General features: G+C 42.2%; 1 protein-coding gene across 4 annotated transcripts in view; it reads left to right on the top strand.

The window, feature by feature from the left end:
* Positions 1–21,704, top strand: part of LOC116394626 (transcription factor SOX-6-like) — a 104,090-nt gene that overhangs the window by 32,007 nt on the left and 50,379 nt on the right. For all 4 annotated transcript variants that reach the window (XM_031867871.1, XM_031867880.1, XM_031867889.1 and 1 more), the window contains 2 exons: positions 6,522–6,741; positions 9,552–9,762. In XM_031867871.1, the coding sequence (XP_031723731.1) occupies positions 6,523–6,741; positions 9,552–9,762 (430 nt within the window). In that variant the 5' untranslated portion in view covers position 6,522. The remainder of the gene's footprint in view (positions 1–6,521; positions 6,742–9,551; positions 9,763–21,704) is intronic.

Raw genomic sequence — 21,704 nt, 5'->3', positions numbered from 1 at the left:
AACGTTGACCCGGTCTTGAAATAAAATCCAGAGTCTTCTTTGTGAAGACCGTGTTAAGATGCGGTGGATTCAGAGACAAGACCGAGACCACGTCCCCGATCTTGAGCACTACAGCACAGCGCAGCTACTTGTTGGCTCTGCTGGAGACAGAGCTGCCTCTTATAGTGAAATCCATGTTAAACGGTTGGAATTTCAGAAAACAAAACTGCTTTTCTTGCCGTCAAGGTATTGACGAAGTGGGCTGATTTTGGGGGTAACTGGCGTTGCCATTGAACATTTCTATTTTTGGCAAAAAGAGCCGGGACGAGGGAATCTCTGGGAGAAAACAGGGCAGCGTGTGTGCGTTCACATTCCACATGTCTGACCTATGACAGTGCCCTCTGTGTGCAGCACTCTGCGATGATCTAATGAGAGTCCAGACAGACCCGAGATTTAGGAGCCTTTCTCATACAAGGCCAATTCTCTTTTTTCATTTATTTATCTAGGGAAGGTAACTGAGCACATGTGTTCTTCTAAGCAATGACTTGCTACTCAGTCACACCTGGGAGTTGCCTGGTACAACCACAGACTTTTACTGATGGCCACCAACTTCAGGTTTGAAAGACGTAAGCATTTAGGAGGCAGGGGGTCTAATGATAGACGCTATCGAGTTGCATTGTTGGTAGGTGTAGGATTCCTGTAGCTTGACCTTTTCAAGAGACTAAAAGTCAGGATTTATCGGCACCTGGTGCTCCAATTTTATTTTTAAATCGGCCTCTTGTGAGTTTCACAACTTTATGGAAGTGCAACGCAAAATCGCTGGAGTAACCCTTTTAAAAGATCATTTAAAATTGATTACAACTTGGATCTTATTTTTTAGGTGTGACCACATTTCAGTACGTTAATAGCTTTTTACTCAAAAAAGTAATTGAGAGGAACTTGGCAACAAAAATAAGTCGGTGATTTAGCTTGTGTTTTAGCCCCTTTCTTTCTTCTTAAACCTTCAGTTTCCTTTTGCTTTTCTTCCACCTTATTTTTGTGTTGGGACTGTCCAACAGACAAACAATTCCAAGGAAAATCCTCAGCTTTCTTTCTCCTCTTGTGTTTTTTTCCCTCTTCTCTCTTCTCTCTTTGGTATTTCCCACTTCCTCAGTTCTATCCAGCTGGGACGGCTGGAGATTTTACACCCAATTGGTCGAGTCGAAGGCCTTTGTCGGAGCCCTTCTCTCGCTCTACAAGTGGCAGAAGGGACCTGGGTTGTGAATGGCGCTTTGTGTACTGTTTTTCTAAGAGGGGGCCCTCTCTCTCCCGCTCTCATCTGTCACAGGTCCCTCTCCGTCCACGCTCCACAATGCCTGATTGTTTCTGCCAAGTCGCCAGGTTCCAGGCCAGATCTGAACGACGCTTTCCTGCCAAATTCCGACCCCGGTTTTCGTTTTTCTTCCACTCACAAAGGGATTCTAAGTTACTGTCCACGTTTTAGAAGGGGACTTAGCTAGCTGTCCACCAGCAACAGTTTGTTTGCTGAATGTGTCTCTGAGCTGAAGGCTTTAAGAATGTCCAAAGGCAACAAAGGAGGGAAGGGAACTTGAACCAAAATGCTCAAAGAGAACAGTAAGTAACATTGCTGAGCATAACTTCATTGTGATTTTAATTACATTAGGTGTCTTATCAACTGAGATGTTAACCCTGCTCATGGAAAGATCTTCCCAACCTGACTTCACGCTCATAAAAAAACGTCAAACAATGAATGAGGACGAAAAATGAAAGCTGTTCACTCAACAGTGGGTGCTCTGTTTAGCTTTCAAGCAGGCAATCTCACCAGTATCACTTTCCAAGACATATTTCAGATAGGACAACTGCTTTCAGGGGAATAAGTTGATGTTTTTCTAGATGGCTGACAATATGGAAGGGCTTTTCGGAAAGAGGCTCAAGGCGATGCGTGTGTGAAAAATGAATTTCCTTTTTCAGCTATTGTAACATTATTGTCATATTACTGTTTCCTGAGAGTGTTTCCGCGTTGCCAAACTTATTCTGTTGTTGGTCTTGTTGGGAAAAGGTTGCTCCTTCAGCTCTAATCATTCAATTTCTTCCTCAGTAGGGAGGAACCTGATATTGACATGCATAAGAGCTGTGGTCAGAGGGAAAACCCACACCTCCAAAATACATTGTTTTAGATATTAAGACAAATAAACGCTTAGTTTCTGATAATGCACATGTATCTTTTGTTTTTAAGTGCAGTCTTATCCTATAAAAGGCTGTTCAAACGATCAAACTGAATAGGAAAGACAAAAAGTAGTGATGACCGACATCCCAAAAATACAGCACAGTAGCTCAATGACATGACAGAAGCAGCTGCAGCCTGATGGCAACATATAAATGGGCCTGATAGGAGTTCCTCTTCTTCTTATTATGTTGATATATTGTTTGGTATTGCACAGCACACAGCATTATGATTATACCTGATGTATGGTACTATATTCTGGCACTGTGTTGAATGTAGCTGTTTAAGTAGTTTTTCCAGTCTGTTCTCATACAGCGTTCGTAGTTATAACTACAAAAATGAATACACTGTAATTTGTTGGTATCCCACCAAATCGATTTGTATGTTATCCAAGTTATCATGAACCAGGAAGTATAAAGGCCGCAAAGACCCACACAGACCGGGCGGGATGTGTCCACCAAACACTGGTCTTTCAGCCAGGAGACCGCTATTTGTTCCCCGTGTGAAACGAGAAGTTAACGTTAATTAACTTGTCACGTAACTTCCGTACTTAAGTAACGTCACTTCCGAAGTTATTTTAAACCAAACCACAATCTTTCCCTAAACCTCACCAGGCAGTTTTGTTGCCTAATCTTAACTTAGTTGTTTCCTGTGAAGACAGAAGTTTACTTTGAAAAGAATGTATGCACAACGAGCAGAAATTGACAGATCTAGCTGGACTTTTGAAGGAAAACACACGAAAAATGAGGAGTACATGTTTCCTTGGATGTCATATGAACCATTGTATGATTTGAACATTATGTATGTTCACAAATTATTAGCATGAGAACGTCTTTCTGTGTTTATTTGCATTACCTTTAAAAACTATATGCCCATAATTTTACTTTTGAAGTCATCAACAGATATGTGAACTGTGAAGAGAATTGATTTTAGAATCAGCTGTAATTAAGTTAAACTGAGAAAAAAGAAAAGAAAAGGTGAACACTTTCAGCAGAAAATACAAATAAACAACTCCTCACCATTCACCCGAAATCTCGAAGTCAAAATAACTACTGGAGCTCCTAAACTCATTCCACAGTAATGAATTGGTAGAGCTTAACATTTGCCGTGTTAGTTAAACAACAGAGTCATCTAAACACTGGTAATGTGATTCTCTGCCGGATGACGAGCGCATGTATACTGTTTTCCTGCCCCGACCAATCACATAAAGGCCTTGCGGCATGCTTACCAACAAACCCCCGTACTGTTGCATGATGATACCATATCAGTGGCAGCGAGTTATGGGGCTGGGCATTCCTGGCCATATGAGACACCAGTTCCAAGAAACTAAGTCTTAAGCTCCGCCATAAACACAGCACCAGCAATATTGTCAGCTAAATATAGGCACTCCTCTGCCTTCTCCCTTCCCGGCTCCCCATCAGCTCCCTCATCGCTCCAGTGTGGATTGCAGCAGTTGATTCTGGATTAGTCATTTGCTGTTTGCTGGTTGTCTGGGGTCTTATGATCTCATGTACTCAAACCGCCGTGTAAAAACAACGGAGGTTCTGAGATATGTAAACATCAGGCTGACAGCGGTCACTCGTCCAATTTGTCAAATCAGGCATTAGGTGGAGCTTGGCACTGGTGGCAAATGAATGAATCTCAGACTTCACCTAGTGAAGTGGGAAAAATAATTGTTATCATTCCCAAGACTGGCAGAAGTCTTCTAGCTGTTGCAGTCTTGGTAGTAAATTGCTGAAACTCTGACGGACTCTTGAGCGGCTGAATGTTGCAGTCTCTTCTCCATCACGTACCTAACTTCATCTGACTGCCGTTCGGCGCTGCAGGTAGCGCACAGTGTGGTTTCAGAGCTTCTTAGCTGAAAACAGCTGCCTGCTGCAACCTGATCTCACGGGAAGGCGTATAAATAGCACAATATTTACGCATTAAACCATTTTAAGTTGTTACCGTGAAATGAACGCATTTAAGTTCAGGCAATAAAACTACTTAGTTGAGTTTAGGAGAAACATCATGGTTGGTCTTAAAATATGTAGGTTAACTAAGTCAAATATAAGTAAGGTCACATAAGTACAGAACAAACATCACTAAAGCAACTTCAAAATGACACTCTGGGACACAAACAGCGGTCTCCCGGGTTGAAAGTCCTATGATTGCTTGACCCCCTGTCTATTACTATTGCACCCAACAAAATAAGTCTTTCTCACTTTTTATACTTTCACTATATAACAATGTTTTCCTTTCAGTTCCCACCGAGAGCACAGTTAACTAAACTGTATTTGGGTTAGGTTTGGTTTGGTTTAGTTTACTGTATACTAATAATATTCCAGCGTACGCGTTTACATTGCAGTCCTTGCAGACTACATGGCGTAAAATGACACGCTAAAGCGAGAAAGGCGTTCTTGTTGCACGCTAAACGACTTCCAAATTGCTGTGTCAATAATAGGCCGTTTGGTGAGACTGGGCTGGAAAAAATGACACTGATAAGAATGAACCAAAAGTGAAATTTGCTTGAAGATGCTAAAACATTCCTTCGAGCTGAGCGAAACTGCAGTTGAGTGATAATTATCTGTGGGTTTGTCCTCACCAGCTTACCCTTTCACGCTCAAGTAGTCATATGATCCATTGTTAATATAAAAGTATTGACTATAGCAGCTTCAAGTATTTAGCTTGTGCTCTCATCTGGACCGATTTACAGTGAGGTAATGGTAAAATAATCTTCCTTCCCTTATTGTCATCTTTGGGAACAGTGTAGCATGCAAAGGTCAGAATTGTAGTAAGCCAGAGACCCTGAAAAGATGATATTAGAAATTAGAGATTTTCTTTTTTATTGAGCATGAATGAGAGAAAAGACTCTTTAGGGTAAGATAGACAAGAATTGCAGCTGGCTTCCAAAAGACAGTAGAACGTGATCCAGTAAGTTACGATGGTGTACTATTAATGCTTCTCCAACATCTTCAGGTCAGAGTTGAGTGAGTCTCAGTTTTCGTGCGACGACACTATGGTGTAACCTGCATAACAGAGTCACTGACGCAAGTAGTAAAAGATAACATGCAAAGAACGTCATGACCCCTCGGAATCCCGCTACATGGAAACGAGCTCTTTCACATAACACACTTTAGACCCAGATGCACGTGTTTGGAGTGGACGGCCCGCTGTGATTTACTGACCGCTAACACTGAAGTGGCAATCTGTTTCACTTCGCAGAAGTTGTGTGTATGCGAAGGCTTGTGTGTGTGTGTGTGTGCGTGTGTGTGACATGTCTTTTTTTCTGGAGCAAAAACAATTCCGAACAGTCTGACGCCCTTTCCGCTGGAATTTGCATTGTCAGTTATCGCATAGTAATTTGGTGTGGGTGTGTGTGTATTACTTAAACGCACCAATTAGCCGCATCAGGACAAAAAAGATGTGTAAAACCCTTTAAAGGGGGCTTGTGTTTCAATTTAGAATAAGAATTTAGGGCTGAGATTAGGCTACAGGAGGGTTGAGGGAATAAATGTGGTCAATGAAAGTCCTCATAAGTATAGGGCAACAAAGGGAAGTCATTACAGTAAAGGATGTATTAGCCTAATGACTCTCCCAGCTTGAGGCTTACATTAGAAAAAAAAGAGAGATTTTTCCACTGAAACGCAGCACAGCGTCTGCTTTTTTTAACAGCTCTGAGGTGATGAGTGGCCTTGATGCTGCTTAATAGATTAATAGATTATCCCCGTGGCAGTATGTGCTTAATGTGTATATGTGTGTGTGTGTGTGTGTGTGTGTGTGTGTATGTGTATGTGTGTATGAGTGTGGAACATTCAGCACGAATGTCTTGTAGTCATTGTAAGTCTCTCAGATTGCGATAAAAGCCAAGAATATGATGTGTACTTTCAGTCGCTTGTGTGAGTGAGCTGTAATTACATCTTCAGCATTCATGTGTCTGCATTTTAAACGAAGTTGTTGTTCTGAATTAAAATGGATGTTCTGAAATCTCCAACACTTTTCCTTTTTCTTTTGTGAGATCAGCGGCACAAGTTTAGACCTTCAACTGGTCACTTGAACTTTCCTCCATCATGGGTCCTCCTCTCTTCTCCTCTCCTCTCTTTAACCTCCCCTCATGTCTCTTCTCCTCTTCACTACTTTACTTTCCTCTCCTCTCCTTATTACTGTCCTGCTGTCCTCTTCTCCTCTCCTCTCCCCCCTCCCCTCCTCTCTTTTCCTTTCCTTTCCTGCTCTCTTCCCTCCCTCCTCTCCTCTCCACCTAGCCTGAAATAACGTTCGGCAATGCGCCGGTCTAAACTTTGCCATCAAAATGAAAACCGCTTTGTCTTGTCCTCCACAGAATGATGTCTTCCATGCGAGCAACGCCTCCCTTTCACCCACCGTCTGAGGATGAGGAAGCGATGGGTCAGGACAATGCGGCCTGGACCAGCGAGGAGCGAGAGGGCCCGAAGGAGACACCGTCTCCCTCTTCGCATGACCGACCCCACCCGGATGAGCTGCAGCCAATCAGGGAGAAGCTGACGGACGCGGAGTGGGAGAACATGGTGCCTGCTGCGATGGTGAGATGTGAATTACGCACAGGGCTGAGAAATTGACCATATCTTATCTTGAGAGATGTTGCCGTAACTCAAATCTATAAAACAAATGAGGTGAGTGTGTGTACATTGTGTACACACTCAGGGCACACGGCTCATAAAACACTCGTGAAATACATGCAGGGGTACACAGGGTGTGCAAATTCTCATGCATAATGATGATTGTGCACAATTGAATCCATACACCCTCACACACACACACACACACACACACACACACACACACACACACACACCAGTGGTCCTCTCTGGTCTGTGTGCTGCAGGCAGTGCTGTAGGCAGCCCAGTGAGGCTTCTCCTCTAGAGAGTTATAGCCCTTGGTTCTTCTCATCTCCACCTCCTGTCAGTCTGTGTGTGAGAGTGTGTATGTGTGTGTGTTGGAGAGTGTGCATGTGTGTGTTAAAGGGTTAGTTACTTGGCTTCAGGTTCTGTTGGTCCCTAATGGAAGAGGCGTGTTTGACTTCAGCCTCTGAGGAAAGTGGAAAGTTCTGAGAATAAAGTTTCTTTCCGTATCAATGTTGTGGCATAATACATTTTACATTTCCCAAAACAAAAGTCCCGTTCACACTTCTGATTTTATTAAAACATACTTGTGTTTTCTGTTGCTATCTTGAGATTATAACTACATTAAACATTCTCAGTGCATAGTGGGAACTTTAAAGGCAATTAGATATTATAGACAACTTGACTTTCAGTTCAAAGTGGCCTTGAGGCAAAAAATGTTCCTGAATACTAAAAGCTTGTGAAGTTCTCACACACTTCTGAATCTCCTCATGTGTAACCGCAGGAGTCTGATAAGACCAAATAATGAATTAGTGATTTAAAAAACTAAAGTTTTTAGTTTGTCCTGAATTAGATAAAAAAGAAAGAAAATGAGAAAATGAACTGGCACAAGAAAGCCTCCGCAAAAGACTCAAACTGTGGTCAGGTCAGCGCATTTTTTATTATTTTAAAGAAATAAACTTAATTCTAAACCTAAGCACAATTCTTTGTGTTTGTCAACTGACCTTGGAACTATGAATTCAATAAAGAAAACAAGGACAACGGTGTGTAAAAGATCTACCTTTCTGAACAAAAACGGCAGAAGGTTAGTGAGGGAGTTGCTGCTTCTTTTACATTGGCCACTGGTTAAAAGAGTAGAAAACGTTTCAACAGGTTAAATCACACAAAATAGCATTGAATGAATGTCAATAATGTGGAAGAGGGACAAGCTGAGGACAAAAAACACCGGCCTGTTTCTCTTCCTCCCACCACCGGCCTCCAGCAGTGAGGGGAAATATATTTGTGGAACTCGTTTAGAGTCCATTGGTCGAAAAGTGAAGGCCAGTTTTAAAAAAATCTGATTTTTACAGATTTTTCTTTAATGTTTCCTGCATTTCAGAAAAAGTCTCCAATGTGAAGAACTCTTCCTCTGTGTGTAACTAAGCTCTTTAGGACCAGATAGTGCACGAGTTGACCCACGCTTTTGATTCTTCAAATATTTCAGTTTCACATTTGAGAATGATGCCTTTCTATCTAGAGGCCAATGCCTTGCTCAAGGACAAACCTACATCACGGGGGTTGTCATGGATATGCATTGTCTGCTGCAAAGGCTGAATGCGTGACCTTTTGGTTTTTAACATGATCTGATCATCAGGCCTTCCCGACTTCACCACACTGCTCGGCGGCATTATGTGTGGACCTGAAAAAACACACCTGAACAATCCGAGTGACACACTATATCCTAATCCTCATTACAGAGGCATCTTCCGCTTAAAGACAAAGTGCACAGGAGGGCCTCCAGGAGCCATTTCAAGGGCGTCTTAAGATCCCGCTGTTAGTTAAAGCCCCTTGTCTTTGAAACATAAGCCTGCTAAAGTTCTTGGAGATCCCCCCACTCTGTAAGGGGAGGAGAAAGCGTCCAGAAATAGCCGCGGCGTTAGAACACCTGTGCTAAAGTGTCTGTTGTGTGGGACAATGTGGTCGTCTTGAAAGGCTTATCGTCTCGGTAAATATAGACGCCTTGTGCCTCTCACTTAACTCATAACCCAGCAGAGCAAACAGCAGTGGGACAGAAACACTCCCGCAACACCGAATAGAAAAGCAATATAGTTTGTAATTTAGTAATCTGGTGATAACTGTACCAACATGTGGGGTTTTTGAGGGACTTTGTGCTCGTTAGAAACTTTGGGACACTGTGATTTCATAATTATTAAAAAACAAAACTCACGGTACATTTAAATTATTCTACAAATCTGTGTTTTAATTTTAACTAATCTAAGATGGCTTGTGTTGATCTCAGGTGACAGCCTCAAATTCTGAAAAGTGAATCCAATACTAAAGTGTCTTAAATCTGCATTCTCTCTAATGGCCATCAGGGGGCGACTCCTCTGTTTGCTAATAAAAGTCTATGACTCTACTTGTCACTTGATTTATTACCTCAGTAAATATTATAAACATGGGTTTATGGTCTCAATCGCCAGTTTCATGTCTTCTTTAATTCAGCATGATGTTCATTCCCCAACCTGGAATTGCAAGAAACACTGACATGTATGTTAAATAGCAGAGTGATAGAGTACACTTATTTAAAAGGAATGAAATAGGGTGACACCACAGAGCTCCTGATGTACCCAGGATGCTCTCTGACCTGTTCCCATGTCAGGCCAGCCAGCCCATGCCAAGGGAATGTAAGCATATACTGAAAGGGGACAAGTTCTCTGAGTGCATCTAACCTGCATCAGTGCGGATATATTGCACGAGCTCTGACCTCGGTTCTCTTATTTGTCTCCTCCCAGGACAATGAGAGCAGTAAAGGCTGCTCAGTCTACTCCTACCGGACTAACTCTACCTCTCCACCCAAGCCAGAGGAGTGCTCCAGGGATCGCGGGGAGCCAATGATCGGCCTCGCCTTCGGGACGCCGGAGCGCCGCAAAGGAAGCCTGGCAGACGTGGTGGACACACTGAAACAGAAGAAACTGGTGGAGCTGACCAAGACGGAACAAGACGGTAGGCCAAAGTCTTCATTCTAATGCCTGTGCGTGTGCATTTCTATGTTTTAACTGTAATGACTCCAAGGAAAGTGAGGCACGCACACTCAATTTCAAACACTCCCTGACTTTAAGAATCACACAGTTAGAACAGTTCAGTCCTGGAGGCTGCAAAGTATGGCTCATCGTCCACTTAGGAACGTCACTGAAGTATTTATTGTCTTGGGAAAATCTTAAAACATGAACTTACGTACAAACAGACTTGTTTTGCTTGAATGGTATGAACCCATTTAACCTTTACATTTGGAAGCATGGATATAATCAAAACAGGACAAACAAGGCTCTCTCTCGATAGCAATAGCTTGAGCCTAAATGTGTTTTACAAGGGTGGTTTGATGCTGAATAAAAGGTTATGTTAATCATTCATGTTACAATGAACGGGTTGAACTGAAATCCAACTGTGCAATAGCAGAAGAGGAGAGCAACCAGTAGTCATGTAAGTTTCAGAATCATCATAATAATGATTATGCTCCCCTGAAAGCACAGTCGGTAAAAGTAATTTTACCTTGCTTTATTTATTATAAAAACACTCTTCATTCTACTCGATAAGAAACTAAATTAAAGTCATGTAAACCGTCTTTGTTCGTCTTTCCAACAATTCAAACAATCACCAGGGTTTGAAAGAGAGACTAAGATAGCACCAGATATAGACAAAGGAAACCACACAAACCTTTTAACTCTTTATTAACTCTGTTTTACGGCTCGTTCATGACATTGAACATAACACGAGAAAAAACAGAAAGGTATACTCGTCCACTGGCAAGGAGTCTGTCGCCTCTGTTAAAAAATCTGTATAAATGCGCACATTTTGATGAAAAAAAAGGTTATAAGATGCAGATTTCAGCTTTAAAATGACTCTTAGGAGTGACACATTGTTGATTTGTTTCTATGAATATAAAGCGACAGAAGTTTATTCCCTTACTTTCGATACACAGGATGCTGTTGTTGCTCACTTACTCTTCATTCGCACAAAAAACAACAGCGGCCTTACCTCTACTTTGTTTTCCCTTTCTGAACACATCCTCCCAAGAGGATCTTTGAACATCTACAATTACAACTGACAGATCCTTTTGCTCGTTAGATCACAATATCAATCAGGGAAAACACAGGTTTCCCTTGCTCCTCTGATCTGCACCACGAACACAGGACAGTCTCCCAGCATGCCTCAGCTCGTCCCTTCTCACCCCACAGCAAGCCAGATCTAAAACCATCTAACACCCCTCTTTAATGTTATGTGCACATAGTAATCATGATGATATCAGAGGAGCGCTTTATCTCTCTCATTTAAAGGTTTTACTTTGTTATTGATACAGTAATGTGGGCCAGAATTGGACAGCCGGAGGCGGAATACAGTGCTCAGTGTCTTTAGTTGAAAGACAGGTAGCTCTGCCTCTTATCTGCAGTACTGAAACTGGTTTAAAAGGAAAAACGTGTGTGTGTGTGTGTGTGTGTGTGAGCGTGTTAAAAAGTGTTGTGACATCGTCCTGTCAAATCAAAGGGGACATGAGTGGAAGGAAATGCTGGGGGACAAGTTGAAGTGTGTGTCTTCCTTTATTATTTATTTTCCATCACGTGTGACCGTTTCCCATCCAACCTGCTCAACTTCTGAATCTGCTTCTTTTCCATCTTATGGCCGGTTTTCTGCAAACAGTCAGTTGTTCCTGTTTGCTGCATTTTATTTTAAAATAATCCATCACATTAAACGTTAACAACAACTTTATGTATTTCTCTCTGGATTTCTCCTTTTTTCCCCCTTTTTAATTGCAAATATTTCCAGGTCTCCTATTGGACCAGGGAATATTTCATGCTTTTTTTAACTGGATGAGCAAATGCAATGCTCACTGTACTTCTCATATTCTAAACAAAGGTGGTCGACAACATGTGTCCTAATCTTGATATCCTCTGTGATCATGGCTTCCTTTATAGTATGTGTTGTGTGTTTATTATTAACGAGGGAAACACGGTATTAATAAAAACAGACAGACACCGTTATCAGAATTGGAACTGATTTTGATCATGAATGGCACACTAAAAGACTATTTTTGAAATATTTACTGTGTATAATAAGTCCCATTGTTGTAGCACATCATAATCTCTTTTTTTAATCATGCACTATAATCACTATAATGCATTATAATGTGTTACTCTAAGTGGTCATTGTTCGCTTTAAAGTAAAGTTGTTTTTGCATAGATTCAATTGTATTTTTTCCATTTTGCTTAAAGCAAACAATGTAAGTATTGTAAGTCATTATTAAATGCTTAATAATATGTTATTGTAATGAAGCATTATGAATAGTTATGAGTGCTGATAACTATAATTATTCAGCGCTATACTCAGATTGTAACACAGTGTGTTTATAATGACATGGGCGTCATAAGTGTTACCGAATGATGAATACACTGGAGAAGACAAACACTAGTGGTGCATGAAGACAAACGGGTCAGCGGTGGGTTTTACATCAGCAGCACCAGTAAATACAGCCTGAAATGTTTCACCCATTGATGCCAAAGAATGACTCTGATTTCACACAGTTCACACAAAAGAAAAACACAGCTCACTATTGAGTTCTTCCTTTGCTAATTAGCGGAGCTGCTATCCCAAAGGACTAGTGGCATTGATCACGCTGCAAACACTTAGCATAGACAAAAATGAAACGTGACTAACATGTGCAATATAACCAGGCGCATACAGTGTTAGCATGAATAATAACTCTGGGCCTTGTAAACGTTCCTGTGAATGGCTGTTGTCCCTGAAGATGCATTGTAAAATGTCTTTCATGCACTGCGGTGGTAATGCATTTCATTTTGAGCCGATTGGAAGGCTACGTATGCGGATCGACAGCTTTTCTTTTCCTAATGAGTTTAGTTGAAATGAGAGGAGGTGATCAATAGATGGCTGCGGCTGAATGCTTCATTAAGTGAGGCAAACGGCTACATTCAGAGCTGTTGAGTGCTGAAGCTACAAACCCCTTTTTTCTATTTCTCATTTGTTCATTTTTAGGAAATACTGCTTCTTTGTCTCATTACATCTTTCTCTCCTTTACTACATGATGATGGGATTACTGTTTCTCTTTTTTTATCGTTCAATTTCAAGAACCCTTGAAAGCACATTTTCTGGAATCTCTCCTCAACAGGCAACCTTGCTGATTTAAAGCTTTGTTGTGTGTCACTTTCAAAGGCAAAGCATTTCAAATTCATAAGCTTTCAAGAGTTTTGCAATATAATGCCGACAGGAGTGCAAGGCCTACCTGGTAAATAGGTTTGTATATGGATTCCTGATGTGACACAGTTGACAGACCACTGTGCGTTCCAAACGTTGCAAGGCAGAAAGCTCCACAGGTATATTTTGCAATCCAAATCTTTTTTTTTCCTGACTCCTCACCGGCGTGTGTTCTCTAGTCTGACACTTAAAGCATACGTTTGCTCAGAATCCTCTTACAGTATGACCGGATTTGATCATCCGCACTGCAAAAGGCAAGCACATTAAAGCCTGAACAATGCCGTCCGTTGCCTCGTCCTCCACCTCCTGCTGAAAAGGGGTTCAGTCAGCTGTGCTCGCCCAGGTTAGCTTGGCTGTATGATCAAATGGAACAGCGCCTATTAGCCACCGTTTTTCTGTTTTTTTTTTGTCTTCACCCAACTGCCGCCTCAGCTTTTAAAAGCTTTATCAAGACGTCTTTTAGATTGAGACAGCTAGCTCTATTATCACACAGCTGGTTGCTGCAAAAAGGTCCTTTCTGCCTGGACGTCGACAAGATGCAAGCCACGAGGGTGAAAGTCCCACACTTTCTTGACAATTTTGCATTTACGTTGAGTTTCACCTGCATTGTGTGAAGGTTGAGATACAGAGACTTGCTGCATACGAAAGGCTTATTCTACACTGTTAAAGCACTTAGTACTTATTAAGCTGGTAGGCTGGTTACTGAATAAAATGTACAAGGCCAGCATGAGGGAACATCAGAAGAAAAAATGTGGGCACGAGATGTGCTGCGGAATGGAAACGCTCCTCCATCCTCTGTCATTTTGTAGCTAAAATAAGAGAAAGAGAGGATGGGAAATAAAAGCCTGTAATAAACAGAGAAAATACCCACACAATAACCCGTCTCTTAGCATTGATGGGGGCCTCATTAGCAATAATGAATCTGAATTCACCTTGTCTCCTTGAGCCCTCGATACAGAAAAGGAAAAAGCAGTCAGGAGTGGACGCATTTATCTCAATGCTAAACCAAGCCATTCTGGGATGATGCCCGATGGACATTAAACTCAGTGAAGTGTGCAATCAAGCTCCCTCAGTTTAGATGACTGAATTATCATTATCTGTATTGTTGTGCCTCCCGGGGGCCGACCCACTGTTAGCGGGGGCCTGGCATGGGCACGGTGCCCTCGTGCCAACTTAGTCAGCCGTCTAATGTGGCCAGAGCAGCTTTGGCGCCTGGCAAACACTTAACATCACTCTACTCCCCGCTTATGCCCGAGCCCTTATGAATTACTGTACAATTCACGTGTTTCATTTGCAAATGAGATCAAGCTCAATTACCGCTACACTGTACTGCTGCAGAGCGGTTATAACATGGACACCTGTGTGACTAATTTATGAATCCTGAGAACCTAAACGAGTTGAAGGAGACATATCGTGCTCATTTTCAGAATCATATTTGTATTTTTGGGTTTCTACTAGAAATTGTTTACATGCTTCAATGTTATAAAAAACACTTTATTTTTCTCATCCTGTCTGTCTGAATAAACCCGCGTTCACCCTCCGTCTGAAACGCTCCGTTTTAGCGCCTGTGTCTTTAAGACAAAAAGCCCAGTCCTGCTCTGATTGGTCACCGTTTTCCGGTCTTTTGTTGTCTTCACAGCATCACTGCAGCCGGTGACTCAATCTGTGTGCCAACTACACAGAGTTTAGCGTCGCTTCTACCGGTGACTGTATAGTTGTGACATCACAACCTTAAAGGAAGTCACGACAGCTCGTTTAAAGGCACAGTTTCTGAATACGGGCTGTGTGCGTTTCTCTGTGAAATGGGCATTTTGATACTTTCACAGTAGTCATGACAGCACCGATAGACCTACGACATGATTTTTAAAAAGACATTGAAAAATCACTTTTTCTCACTGCTATTGAGGATATAGGAACAACACATCTGAGATGAAAGCATATAAACTGACAGAGGCTTCAAGTGTACAACTCAGATCTGATGGGACATTGCTGTCTCATGTTTTTTTCATGATCGCTCTACACTCACGGAGTTGACAGACAGTCAGAGACTATTTGACAGTAACCCATCAGTCTGGAGAGGCATTCGTCTCAGAGATTTGTACACAATATCATGAAAAAAAATAGATTGAATCTATTGCATTAAAACCACAGCTCCATATATATTTTTAAAATCCCAAAACACACACTAGTTAAAAGAAAACGGCAGATTAAAAACCCTGACCAATGAAAATGTTTCAGATTCGTGCATTAGTGGCAACATGATGTGACGGTGCATTTCTGTGATCCAACAAACACGGGTTTCTTCTCAAACGTCATCGTGTCTTGAATTGATTGATTTTTGCAGAAACTTGTGATTAAAAAGCCATTTTCCATTTTTGCCAGCAATGCATGAGAGCTTGAAAACATGTTTTCTTATTCAGCTTTATGTCACCGATCAGAATTTAGCAATATTTAAATGAAAATCTGATGACACTTCAGTTTTTTTCAGGCCATTGTCAATGAAATCTGATCAAACCACATCCACACAGTCCTGATAGCAGAATAAGTTTTAAAAACGACTCAATCTGAGTATTTTGTTGCCTCTACTCGGCCCTCAACATAGCCCGGCTGAGCTGGCGGCTCACAGCTAACGGTCCTAACAGTGCAAACAACGGTAACAGTGCTGACAGAGCTAAAAGTATGAGGGCGGTGCAGAGCGGTGCAGAGCGGCAGCCATTAGCTAGCCAGTGAGGCACGCTCACACGGATTCACATGCACTGAAACGCATGCACTGCCAGCCCTGCTATGTCAACAAAGCACAGAGAATATCAGATTACAACACACACAGAGGGAGATCGACTTAATTCACTGCTCAGGTAGACATTACTCCACTATATCTTCACATAGCAAATAGTTGTTTGCAGCTATATTAATGCTTTGAATTTCAAATTTAGCACCTTTAAAGTGTTGAACCAAAAGTTCTTGTTACTAATTTAGTCATGCATATTTAAAGTACAAACAAGAAAACAACAGGGTTCAGAACCACATGTTTGGGGGCTTTATAACCTTGTAGTTTACTTTTCATAAAGACACCAAGAGTCTAAGCCATTATGTCCACTAATAAATTGCACTGTGAACTACAAGTTCGGTAAAATCAATATACATTGAGAGGAAACTGGTGACCTCTTGCAGCTTCTTGTGCTGCAGCTGTTTTATGAGCCCTGTCCTTGTCCATGTGTTTAAGCTTGTGCTGTCCAGTTTGGAGGAGTCTGCTCTGTGTCTTAAGTTAAGGCCAGGGCAGAGCTAGGCACCCAATCACCCATATAATGGCTTCCCCAGCTGGAAGAGGAGGTCAGAGCGAGGCCAAGCCTTCCTCTCACCCCGCTTCTCTGTGACAATAGAGACATTCTGCCAGGCTTCGTTCACTTTGTTCTCCCTCGCTGCTGAAAGCCTGTTTCAACATCTCTGCTGTTACCGCCACTCAAACTGTGGAAAGTATGTCCTCTCCTCGAGGGGGTATAGATAGTTGGCGGGCTGGGAGTGATGTGTAATCATGTGCAACCTTCGACTAGTGTACCTCTGTGTATTCAGCATCAACACCTGCGCTGCAAATGTTCAATGACGCCTTACCGGGAAAAGAATTATATTAAAAATACATTAGCCGTGAGATTCCTTTTGTTACAGGGCAGCAAAAAATAGCAGCTTAGCTACTATCCAAGGCCTTTCAGAAATATTTATTGAAGGACAAATCATCTGGAGGCTTGTTGAACTAAGCTGCAGATGAAGCTTCAGGTCAGGACCGAACTTTGAACTGAAACGAGCCCGGAGAGCCCGACCGGTTAGTGCGTGTGTGTGTGTGTGTGTGTGTGTGTGTGTGTGTGTGGGTGTGTGGGTGAGGGCTTACCGATTCATACACTCAGGTAGAAGTGGTTGTGATGACAGCTTAACGGGCGAATGGGGTTGGCCCCGAGAGTTAAGCCTATCGGCTAATTAACACGCTCTTGGCTCTGGCTCTGTTTTCCTTCCTCTACGGGATTGGCAGCTTGAGCTGTGATTGTGTGCAGGTACGGGCTTTGTCTTTCTGTCTGTGGATTAGCATTTGGGACACTGATGCGTAAAAGAACTGTCCCGGCTCGCCATATTAGACGTAACAAGGCAGGGCAGAGCTGTGGGTGTAGAAAGGCTTTATTTGCTTCAAACTTTGTTTTAAAATATTGATATTTCATCTACTTTTCGCGTATCCCAGTTTGGTGGTCAGTGCTGTTCTCCTCGGCTCGGCCAACAGGCCGACTCCCCCTGGACTTCTTGTGGTTGGTTTCAATCTCCTCCTCTGTAATTGATAGGGATCTCTTTACTAATGATCAGCCACAGCCTGTGGGTCTTGACTACAAATACAGTCAGCGGGACATGCCTGGTAGTTTGGCTGCAGGCCAGCCAGCATATGGTACGAGCGCATGCAATGCGGTTTGCCGGAACAGTTTTGAATGTCGTCCAAAAGAATCAGATTAAACAGTGATTTTATCAAGCCCTCCTTTTTTTTCTTTTTTACTAGGATTTCAGCTAAATGCCAAATTGTTCACCTGATAATTGAGCATCTGGCTAAGGCCGACGTGATATGACTGTAATAAAAAAAACAAGACGGGCCTGTGTCAAAGCCAAAAGAGATCATGTTTGAAGCCAGTGGAGCGTGTTTGACGCGGCCCCTTCATAGAAGTGGACTGTGAGGAGAACCGTCGGTCTCCAGTGAACCGTCACACACATGGCTTTGATCACTACGCTGCATCTCTAATTAAGTTGTTCTATAAATTGTTTTGGTTTTTTTCAAAACACACAAGACAACCATCTGTCAAAATCAGTTGAAAACATTCACTTTGTTTACAACATAATTAGATTTTTGGGGATTTCTTTTTTTGTAATTTTCTTGAAAAATTAAGGGTCATTATTTCTTGTTATAAATAACAATTTTATGAATTCATCTGAAGGCCTCTGGTGTATAATCAGAACCTTGTTTGCATCGTTCCCCTTCACTTTCCAATACTGAACTGTAAACTCAGTTTCACTGTAAACTACGGTGAACGTTGTGATCTGGATGCAGAACAACAGCAACATTTGGATGTGTGGAAGAGGCCTAATAAAAGCGCATCGTTGCCGTTATTCACAAACATTCAGAGAAATACTCTCACAGAGCTCCTGACTGAGCCTGAACTATTTTAGCAGTGAGTTCTAGTTCTGGAGGGATTTAGGAAACTTGTCACAGCAGCTTTGAGCGAGGGAGGGACAGAACCGTTGTCCTTAGTGAGGAGGTGTGGCTTCACTCTTTTAAAGAGCTGTGATTGGTTGATCCAAAAGAAAAGAAAACTGACGTGATAATGGGCATAGAATGCGCAGTGAAACCAATCGGTAATTTATCTAATTGATATTAAACATTAAAAAGACTCAGCTTCAGTTCCGTCAGTTTCAGAAATCTGTTTCAGTGAATGCCGGCCAGTCTATAAGCAACGGCGTTGGTTTTTCACTTTAGGTTTCTCTTAGTGCCAAGATGCTTTGTGAATTACTTTTATCTGTACCAGGCAGTGTTGCCAACTCCTCAGTAAGGAAAGTAGCTATTGGCTGTCCTAAAAGTCGCTAGAAGTCGCTAAATGATGTCATCGCCTAATTTGCATAATTGTAATGAGCACTGTAGGAGAGAGGCGGGAACAGCGCATGCACGATTCATTTGCAGTCTGGACACAGGAGAGTGTGGGTCTCCTCTTTCTGCAGCTGGACTGCTGCGCTAGGGGCTACTGTGACACTAACTGCCTTTGAGTGCTTTGAGGCGGCGGAGGGGCTCACGGCAGCTCCCGCATGCGAACGGTACGTGCTTTCACGTCAGAGTCAAAACACCAGAAAAGTCTCCAACAACACCAGAAGAAGTAGCTAGATTTGTCGCTAGTAGCTTTTGACAAAAAAAGTCGCCATGAGGGTTTGGAAAGTCGCCAAGTTGGCAACACTGGTACCAGGATGTTGTCTTAACCGCAAAGGGACAGTCTTAGAAAACGTCGTAAATATACGATTTCTTCTCTGAACCCCGACACTAGGAGCAACTCTTTGTAGCAGGAAGCTTCATCGATTCGGCTGCTGATCATTTTGAGTCTGAAATCGGGTCAATTGCAAAAAGGAAACTCCAGCTGCTCCAACTGAAAGCTGACTATGACACTCAAAGTTTTCTGTGGTGTTTCTGACTGTTCCTCGTGCAACACCATCTTATGGACACGGCAGTTCTAGAAGGTCATTCGACCTGCACGGTGATAGTGAGGTCGTGATTCGGTCGGTTGGTGGTTCAGGTGGCCATGTTGGATCCACTTTCTATTTCTCCTCTCTGGTCAGCTGAGCGGTTGTCGACTTGGCCCAGACTCACCACCAGGCCCCCCCTTTGCTGATATTTGGCTCCCTGCCCCCCCCCCCCAACTCTCATCTGTGACCTAAACCACAGGGTCCGCCCACATCAGCTCCCCCCAAGGGCCCGACCCAAAACAACGCTTCTATTGTGTCTGAACCACACATCGCGCTGTGTGTCTGTCTGTGTGTGTGTGTGTGTGTGTATATGTGTGTGTGTGTATGTGTGTGTGTGTGTGTGTGTGTGTGTGTGTGCTAAGTAGGGTAGGGTTTCATATATCATGCCTAAAGTGGAACCAGAAGCTTGGGTTTTGAACTGGTGTTTTGAAAGCGTGCGTTTGACAAAGAAGCAATTTTGCACCCTGGACGTGAGTCTATTCAAGTCCCAGTTGGTTGATTTGACCTAAAAGTAGACTTTTAAATGTTTTAAAGTCTAAAACACCAATATCTTGACAGCTGATGACCAATTTAAATCTGTCCAAGTTCATTGATTTAGCTTTCTCAGTATCACATATTCCAATAGAGTTTTGTTCCATTCAATACAAGGGTCGATACAAGGATTTCACAAAACCCACAACACTTTGCTCTTAGGGAAAAAAGTCATTTCTATTCATAAACAGACCATTTATGTTTTTTGTTGTTTTTTTTCAAACAAAAATAAGGAAACAAATTAAACCCTGAAAATGTGAGAGGATAAATGAAATATGAAAGCACTGCCATTAACCAGTGAATAGATGTTTTACTTTACATTTTAAATTAATTAAATCCAAAATGACCTTGTTGCTGCTGCGGTGCATCATACGCCCGAGCTGATACAGTTTTTAAAGCTCATCAGTCATTCTTACTTGATAGTTTTCCGCTTTCTCACACAAAGACTTGACAGAATCAGGCAAATGTGGGAAAATAGGGTTCCTGTTGAAAAAATACTTAAGTTACAGTTTAATTTCTAATACAGTGCTTTCCCTCGGTGGACAGACGTGGCTTCCTAACATCCAGACTGTTAGACTGCAGTAGCTGTTGACATCAGCGCTGTAATGCGGGACAGACCGGACCTCTCTGGCTGCAAAGCAGGGATCAGCAGCCGAGCTTTTCTAGTATTAATCTCACACCTTCAGTAGAAACTCTATCTAATTAAGGGCTGCAGGACTTCCAGCGGGCGCCTATAATGTTCCCTACAATGCTGGGAGGGACTACTTTGTGAGTATTTTTAGCATGGGTGGCCCCAGTGGCAATCAAAGCCGGATCCAGGCAAAGTTGGGGCCTGACTCTCTAAACTGCAGGTGAGGTAAAATAGCAATTATTTTTTGTGAGTGTTAAAGGTCAAAGGTCAGAGCAAGAGTTTAGGTTGTGTGCAATGTAAATGTATACCCATAACTTATATTAGGTGATCTTCAGGCTACTTCTGAATTGTGTTACTTTTTTTTTTGTTAGAACAGGAAAAACAAATGCAGAATAATTTTCTAGGAGTCAACTGCTTTTTATAACAAATGATTGAGTTGAGGTAATATTGGATCGCTTGTATTGTGATGTTTGGATGTGTGTATGTTTTTTTTTCCCAAAATGAAGAATTAACACATATACTGTAGAGTCCATTATTAACATGCATTAAAGCAGCAGACATTAATCAACAAACCGACCAACCGATAAAACCAGTAACATAATCAGCAGATTAACTGATAATGATAAATAAATAGAAAAAGTTCACAAAAATATCAGCTCTCACTTTTAATACTTTATATACAAATTCTTAATTCACAGGAATGAGTTGTTGCATCTATTCTAATAAAAACCTTGTCTTTTTTAAAATTGATTTGTAAATGAAAGTTTATTCTTGCTGCACTCATCATAAATCAACCTGGATTAGAGCATCAGTTTACCGTCGAAATCGTGGTTGTAGTGCATGCAAAGCCTACATGTGGCTCCTACAGCTGGCCTGCTCTGCTGGAGTAGCCTGGGCATATCACTGTGCAGCAAAAGTAAAAGAATGTGTGTGTGTGTGTGTGTGTGTGTGTGTGTGTGTGTGTGTGTGTGTGTGAGGGGGGTTGATGTTTGAAAAGAGGGTTACACAGGGCTACTATCCCTCAGGAACCCTCCCCTCCATCCAGCATCGAGGGCCGGCTGCTTTCTCAGGCCATGTTCTGCGATAAGAGAGTCTGGGTGTCATCTGACAGATGAAAATAGTGTGTGTGAAATGGACACCGCGCTAACACGCAGCTAGGCTAACCACTCTGCAATTTAATGGTTTTACAACACCAAGCGAGCAGAGATAGCTCATTGAAAGTGTGTGTGTGTGTGTGTGTGTGTGTGTGTGTGTGTGTGTGTGTGTG

Source organism: Anarrhichthys ocellatus, unplaced genomic scaffold (genome assembly GCF_004355925.1).
Source record: "Anarrhichthys ocellatus isolate YVR2014 unplaced genomic scaffold, GSC_Weel_1.0 scaffold2, whole genome shotgun sequence".
NCBI lineage: Eukaryota > Metazoa > Chordata > Actinopteri > Perciformes > Anarhichadidae > Anarrhichthys > Anarrhichthys ocellatus.
Note: the sequence above shows the minus strand (reverse complement) of the source record. Positions and strands in the feature narration are given on the sequence as shown.